Raw genomic sequence first — 7,732 nt, forward strand, 5'->3', positions numbered from 1 at the left:
GGTCATCCTACCTGGATGAGTACTTGGTGCTAAACATGCTTAATGGACACCATTATTGCTTCCACTTTCTTCTTTCATTCATTTGACGACAAAAAGGTAGCAAACACCTACTTTGCGCCTTGTTCCAGTAACTGGGAACCCTGTCAGCAGTAGCTGGAGGTGAGGTAGGGTGCTATGCAGAGCACCTTGTTCCAAGGGTTCATTAAAAAATCCCCAAGAAATTGCAAGCATCCCTCTGGGGGAATTTCAGTCACCTGTGTGGTGTCTTCCTGGGCTGATAGCACTCTCCCAGGACTTGCATTCCCAAGTGGGAGTGGTCTCTGAGCCCTTAAGGCATCCAGGTGGTGATACAGAGACAATTAGGGGGTCCCATAAAGAAGCCAGGCAAGGAGAGGTCCTGAGATGATTGTGGGTGGAAGGAAAGAAAAAAAAAAAGTGCTTTGCACATTGACTTCAACCCTGGCTCCGGGTTGCAAGAAAGCTCTGAGAGGTAGTTCCTATATCTGGCACATTTTGCTGGATGAGGAAACTGAGGTTCAGCCGCCCAAGTGAAGTGACTTGTCCAAGATCATGCGGGAAGATATGGGTAACTCTAATTTGAACCAAGGTCCCAGAGGAGCAGAACTGCTGGGTTGAGCAGGCTAACTCCTTCACGTTCCTCGCTCTTGCTGGGCTTGGGTCCCCCACTTGTCTAGACAGCGGTCGGGCTTGTCACGGGGCTCTATGCAGCCCTTTCCACCCTCCCGGCTGCCAGCGTCCCGCCCCGTCCCCTCCCAGCCCCCGAGGGAGGAGGGGAGAGCGGGAGAGAAGAGGGGGGCCGGGGAGGCCCAGCTTTATAAAGGCGGCTGGAACAGCGCTGCCCGCCAGACCCCGTCGCCCGGATCCCCTGCGCTGCCCGCCACCCCACGTGACCGCGCCGCCCCCCAGCTCCACAGCTGAGTGAGTCGGGGCGCGTTCCTATCCCACCCCCAGACCCTCACCGAGCCGCGTGGTGCACTGAAGCGGGGTTAGAGAGAAGAGCAAATGAAGGAGGACGCTGAGATGGGGGCACCGGGCAGAATCTCCAATGGGAGGGATTTAGGACCCGGAGGAGCCGGGAGACCCGGGAGCCCGAAGTCCGGCGGCCACCCTCGGTCCTCTCCCCGCGCGGGGCCTAGGAGACCGCAAGCCTCCCCCCAGGAATGCGCGTGCAGTCGTTGCCATAGCAACGTGCAAGCCTGCGCGGGCCCACTGCTAAAGGAAAGGGGAGGTTGTTGGGGATTGGGAGGCTGGTCCTCTGGAGGTCCCAACTCATCACGCGGCGGCTACGCGAGGGAACAGAGGACATCCCCTCCCCCGAGTCCCAAATCCTTTGGTGGGCCAGAGCGCAAGTCGCAGCGCCTCTCTGGCCTCAGTTTCCGCATCTGCCAAATGGAGGCAAGGTTATTGGTTACAAGCTTCCCAAAGAGTTATCTGGAGGGTAACGATCTGGGCCAAACCCCTCTTCTAGTTGGACGTCCAAGGAGCGGGTTTTAGCGGCCCAAGTAACGCCTGCGTCCCCGTCCCACTCCCAGGCCCGTCCGCCATGGCCCTTTCCGGGGCCCTCTTCCTAGCGCTGCTGGCAGGCGCTCTCGCGGAGCTCCCAGGCTGCAAGATCCGCGTCACCTCCAAGGCGCTGGAGCTGGGTAAGGCGCAGGGGTGGACGGGGACGGGTGGGCGCGGATGCGGGTGGGGTCGCCCCAGCAGCGGGCGGGGGCGCTAAGGGTCTCGCTGCTGCCTCAGTGAAGCAGGAGGGGCTGCGCTTTCTGGAGCAAGAACTGGAGACCATCACCATTCCGGACCTGCGGGGCAGAGAGGGCCACTTCTACTACAACATCTCTGAGTAAGGGGGCGGGGCCTCGGGATCCGGGGCGGGGCCTCGACGGCGGAGGCGGGGCCCAGGAAATGTGTCCCCGGTCTTGGGATTGGATGGTAGAGCGGAATGGGGGCGTGGCCAAGTCGATGAGGCGCGACTTAAAAAACCGGCCGGGACGAGAAGATGCTGGCTAAACTTGCCGACAAGGGCCGGAGCTGGCAGATGGGTGTGACCTGGAGCGTGTAGGCGGGACTAAGAAGGGAATACCAGAAAGGTGGAGTCTAGAGACTTGCCAACGGATGAGAAGGGGTTGAGGGAGCAGAGTGGAGCTCAAGGGAGAGGTGGGGAATGAAGGAGCTGAGGTGACGGAGGCAAAATCGAGGGATTATCAAGAGCCGGGCCTGGCACCCCACGGTGTGACTGGGGAGGGGGGCAAGCAACGAGACTTCACAGAGTTGGGTGAACCTTTTTGGGGGGAGGGGTCGGAGCCTCACACTGACGCCCAGGCTGGAGTGCAGTGGGACGCTCGTAGCTTCCGCAGCCTCGATCTGGGTTCAGGCGATCCTTCCGTCTCAGCCTTCCAAGTAGCTGGAAGTACAGGCGGCCACCACGCTAGGCTAAGTTTTTGATTTATTATTATTATATATTCATTTAGAGACGAGGACTCGCCATGTTGCTGGGCTGGTCTGGAACTCCTGAGCTCAGGCGATCCTCTCTCCTCCGCCTCCCCCAAGTGCTGGGATTACAGGCGTGAGCCACCACGCCTGGTTGAATCTCACTTTTGACACCTGGATCAGGAGGAGCTCATCTCTGAGCCACCCGTGTCCAAGGGGCAATGGAAGAATTCATTGCACCCACCCCACTTCCTCAGGCCTGGACTGGAAGAAGAGCAATGAATTGCCTATGATTGGGTGGGGTCCCCTCTTCTTGGCACTGGATCTGACCCTGAGACCTCCCACAGGGTGAAGGTCACCAAGCTGCAGCTGACGTCCTCTGAGCTAGATTTCCAGCCAGAGCAGAAGCTGATGCTGCAAATCACCAATGCCTCCTTGGGGCTGCGCTTCCGGAGACAGCTGCTCTACTGGGTCTTGTGAGGATCTGACACCCTCAGGGAGTGTAGGGTGGGTCAGGAGGACTGCAGGTGCTGTGGGGCTGAGGGTAATCCCCTTAGCCTTTCTGAGTTTTACTTTCTTCATCTATATAATGGGAATAATCATACCACTTCATGATTTGGTAGGAGGGTTTAGTAGGATTTCTAGTAGGAGGACTTGATTATGCTCCCAGCTAGAGTGATCATTAACCCCCCTTGGCAGCTATGATGGGGGCTACATCAATGCCTCGGCTGAGGGTGTGTCCATCAGCACTGGTCTGGAGCTCTCTCGGGATCCCACTGGCCGCATGAAAGTGTCCAATGTCTCCTGCCAGGCCTCTGTCTCCAGAATGCACGCAGCCTTTGGGGGAACCTTCAGGTAAGGCCCATCCCCAACACCCCCTTTGAGCCCCATAGCCCGTCTGATTGGTGCAATGCAAAGTGCACAGCTTGGGAATCAGACCAATCGGGTGTCCAGATCTCAGCTCCACCACTTCCTGGCTGTGTGAATTTGAGCAAATCACCGAAGCTGGGTACCTCAATGTCCCTCCCTGATATAATAGGATGATAATAGAACCTATGAGGATTCTTTGTGTTGATGTATGTAAAAATATTTACAGTAGTACCTGGCAAATGATGAATGCATAAGAGTAATTGTGGGAATTGGTATGCACAATTGGGCATGTACTGAGTTCTCAGTAATTGGTAGCTCCAAATAATAACAAAAATAATAACAGTTCCAGGTTCTGGACTGAGAAGGGGACATTGTACTGGTTCTGGAAAAGAGTGGGGAGGGAAGACGTTGGATTTCTCATCTGGTGTTGGTAGACTTTCAGTTTTATTTATTTAGCAAACAAAATATATGGAGAATGGCCAAGCATGGTGGCTCATGCTTGTAATCCCAGCACTTTGGGAGGCCGAGTAGGAGGATTGCTTGAACCCAGGAATTGGAGCCAGCCTGGGCAACATACGTGAGACCCTGTCTGTACAAAAAAATTAAAAACTGAGCCAGGTATAGTGGTGCGTGCCTGTAGTCTCAGATATTTGGGAGGCTGAGATGGAAGGATGGCCTGAACCCGGGCAGTTGAAGCTGTGGTGAGCTCCGATCATGCCACTACACTCCAACCTGGGAGACAAGAGTAAGACCTCAACTCAAAAAACAACAAAAAAAAAGTGTATGCCAGAAAGGAGCTCATAGCCTAGCCAGAGGAACAAAAATATTTGTCATCAGAGCTGAGGAGAGGGACTAAGAAAGTATTTGGGGGAGTCAGAGGAGGGTAATTCTGGGAAGACTGCCTGGAAGAAGCATCTGAGTCCAGACAGGGGAAACTACAGGGTAGGAGCATAAAGGCGGGGAGGGAAGGCATCAGGAAACTTATGGATGTGGGGATGCTTAGAGAGGGCTGAGGAGCTGTGGGTAGATTCATTAGGCTGGTGGGGGTTGGGGGCAGGCGAGGAGGTCTTGAGAAGGAGGCTGCAGAGGGGCCTGGATATTGGGAAACCTCCATGGAAAAGCTGGCATTCGGGCTGAGGCTGAGGTGTCCCCACTACCACTGGTTCTCTGCTCACTGTGGTTTCTCCTGGACCTGGACTGGGGGAGGGACAGGGTCTGGGCTCACCCAGCCTCTCCTCTCCTTACAGGAAAGTGTATGATTTCCTCTCCACGTTTATCACCTCAGGGATGCGCTTCCTCCTCAACCAGCAGGTGTGGGCAGTGGCTGGTCGGAGGGTGGCAGGGGAGGGTGTGCCCTCTCTGAGAAGGCCCTGAGTGTGATCCTCGCCACCTCCCAGATCTGCCCTGTCCTGTACCACGCAGGGATGGTCCTGCTCAACTCCCTCCTGGACACTGTGCCTGGTGAGTGGGTCTGGGGCTGAGGCTGGGTGTGCAGCTGTCATGCCGCATCTCAGAGTAGGCCCCTTCCAAGCCCTGCTGTGGAATAATCCTGTGTTGAATGTGGCCTCTGTTGCTGACTTGGTGTGTGACCTTAGGTAAGTACCCATTTCTCTCTGGGCCTTGGCTTACTCACATGGCTGGTAATGCCTCCCCCTGGGGTTGCTGTGAGGATGGTGGTCAAGGTCCTCAATATGTGATCGATGGGGCCCATTTGTCATTATATTTAGTAGGTGTTCAGTTTACACGAATTCGCTTTTCCTAAGCCATGACCTCTGTCTGTTGTGGGGCAGAGATCTTGTCTCATCATGACCGGCACAGAAGGCCCGGGAAGGGGAGGAGGAGGAAGGAGAAACCAAGGAAAAGAAATTCCTTGCCATCTTGTTTAGCCATCTGATGAAACCCCTCTAGTAGTAATAGTAATAACAATAATAGCGCCAGGTATGGTGGCTAATACCTGTAATCCCAGCACTCTGAGAGATGGAGGTGAGAGGATTGCCTCAGTCCAGAGATTCGAGACCAGCCCGGGCAACTTGGTGAGACTTCGTCTCTACAATAAATAAAAAAATTAGCTGGGCATGATGGCGCGTGTCTATAGTTCCAGCTACTTGGAAGGCTGAGGTGGAAGACTTGCCTGAGCCCAGTAGATTGAGGCTGCGGTGGTCGTGAGCAGCGTGCCACTGCACTCTAGCCTGGGTGACAGAGAGACTCCAACTCAAAAAAAACACCAAAAACCCAGTAATAGCTAATATTACTGAGCACATACTTCACACTAGGCACTAACTGCTTTTCACATAAAATGAATTTGACTCTCATAACAACCCTATGTGGAATGTATCACCATTTTATGGATGAGACATTGAGGCCCTGAGAGGTCAAGCACCTTGCCCAACATCACACAGCTTTGAGTGACCGAAACCCCTCCCCGCAGTGCGCAGTTCTGTGGATGAACTTGTTGGCATCGACTACTCCCTGTTGAAGGATCCAGTGGCTTCCACCAGCAATCTGGACATGGACTTCCGGGTGAGCTGCCAGGGCTTGACCTAACCAGACTCCTTCCTCTCCTGAGTTGCTGATCTTCCTACACACAGCTCTGAGGCTACTCTTGTTGCTGAGAATGCTGTGGCTCCCTGTGGCTACAGAATAAGTTTCAACCTCCCGGGTCTGCATCTGGCACTTGAACCTGGTAACTCTTTTTTTTTAGGTTGGAGTCTCACTCTGTTGCCCAGGCTGGAGTGCAGTGGCACACTCACGGCCAACACAGCCTTGACCTGGTGGGCTCAGGTGATCCTTCCGCCTCAGCCTTCTAAGTAGCTGGAGCTATAGGAGGGTGCCACCTGCTAATTTTAAAAATTTATTTACTGTAGAGACGAAGTCTTGCCAAATTGCCAAGGTTGGTCTCAAACCAATCCTCTTGCCTCCACCTCCCAAAGTGCTGGGATTACAGGCATGAGCCACCGCACCTGGTGAACCTAGTTACTCTTATCCAGTCCCACCTTTCGAACGTTGTCCTGTCTTCAGCAGCAATTCTTTCCCAAGGGTGCCTCTCACTTCCCACCCCGGGGCCTTTCCTCATTTCCCCTGAAAAAGCTGGAGACAAAGCTCTATGCACGTAAGCTGGTCTCATCTCACATTCCCATAAGTCAGGCACTAACACTGTCCTCATTTTATTTTTATTTTTTTGAGTTGGAGTATCACTCCACCGCCCAGACTGGAGTGCAGTAGCATGCTCCTGGCCACCGTAGCCTCGCCCTGCTGGGTTCCAGCGATCCTTCCGCCTCAGCCTTCCAAGCAGCTGGAATTACAGTTGTGCGCTACCATGCCCAACTCATTTTAAAAAATTTATTGTAGCTATGAGGTCTCGCCAAGTTGCCCGGGTAGGTCTTGAACCTGAGGGCTCAGGCAATCCACTTGCCTCAGCCTCCCAAAGTGCTGGGATTACAGGCTGAGCTACCGAGCCTGGCTATTGTCCTCATTTTAAGGATGTGGAGGCTTACTCCTAGACACAACATCACCTGCCCCAGGCTACATAGCTAGCATGTAGTCCCTCCTTTTGCTCCTCCCAGTGGAGTGGAGCAGAGTCTTAGAGCACAGACTCCGGAGCTAGCATGCTTGGAGTTCAAAGCCATTTCTGAGCTAAGTAAGTGGCTTCACTTTTCTGGGCCTGTTTCCTAATATGTAAAGAGAAATAATACTGTAAGAAAACTCACGTTGTTTTGTGGGTTAAAGGAGCTGAGCTATAGAAAAGGCTTAAAAAGCACCTGGCACAGAATTATTACCATGTACAGGAGAAGTAAACAGTAGCTGTCATCATTGCCTCTAGTGCCCAAGGCCCACTTACATGCCTCCTCCTCCATGAAGCCTTTCCTGACCCTCCCTTCTCCAGCCTGATGGAGTCACCCCTTAGAGCACTCCAGCTGTCCTCTGCCAATGCTTTTTTTTTTTTTTTTGAGTCGGAGTCTCACTCTGTCACCCAGGCTGGAGTGCAGTGGCACGCTCATGGCCACTGCAGCCTTGACCTGCAGGACTCAGGTGATCCTTCTGCCTCAGCCATCCAAGTGGCTGGAACCATAGGCTTGTGCCACCATGCCCAACTAATTTTTATTTATTGTAGAGACAAGGTCTCACCATGTTTCCCAGGCTGGTCTTGAACCCCTGAGCTCAGGCAGTCTTCTCACCTCTGCCTCCCAAAGTGTTAGGATTACAGGCATGAGCCACTGTGCCCGGTACCAATGCCTTTTAAGAAGTGTGCTTGTTTCAAGACCCGCCTGGGCAGCAAGACTTCATCTCTACAATAAATCAAAAAATCAGCCGAGCCTGATAGCGCATGTCTGTAATTCCAGCTACTTGGAAGGCTGAGGCGGCAGGATCGCCGGAGCCGAGCAGGTCGAGGCTGCGGTGGCCGGGAGCGGCCACT

The 7,732-nt window shown here is 53.9% G+C and overlaps 1 protein-coding gene across 4 annotated transcripts in view; it reads left to right on the forward strand.

Annotated features, from left to right (window-relative positions):
• The first annotated feature begins 655 nt into the window (after positions 1-655).
• PLTP (phospholipid transfer protein) overlaps positions 656-7,732 on the forward strand; it is a 13,460-nt gene continuing 6,383 nt past the window's right edge. The window contains exons 1-8 of one of the 4 annotated variants that reach the window (XM_021712269.1): positions 656-939; positions 1,554-1,664; positions 1,762-1,861; positions 2,796-2,924; positions 3,148-3,303; positions 4,566-4,629; positions 4,716-4,779; positions 5,747-5,838. In XM_021712269.1, coding sequence (XP_021567944.1) covers positions 1,565-1,664; positions 1,762-1,861; positions 2,796-2,924; positions 3,148-3,303; positions 4,566-4,629; positions 4,716-4,779; positions 5,747-5,838 — 705 coding nt within the window. In that variant the 5' untranslated portion in view covers positions 656-939; positions 1,554-1,564. The remainder of the gene's footprint in view (positions 940-1,553; positions 1,665-1,761; positions 1,862-2,795; positions 2,925-3,147; positions 3,304-4,565; positions 4,630-4,715; positions 4,780-5,746; positions 5,839-7,732) is intronic. The other 3 variants (XM_008057918.2, XM_008057917.2, XM_008057919.2) reach the window with 3 other exon arrangements.

The sequence above is a fragment of the Carlito syrichta genome, unplaced genomic scaffold (assembly GCF_000164805.1).
Source record: "Carlito syrichta isolate Samal-C Ts95f unplaced genomic scaffold, Tarsius_syrichta-2.0.1 Scaffold303154, whole genome shotgun sequence".
Taxonomy (NCBI): Eukaryota; Metazoa; Chordata; class Mammalia; order Primates; family Tarsiidae; genus Carlito; species Carlito syrichta.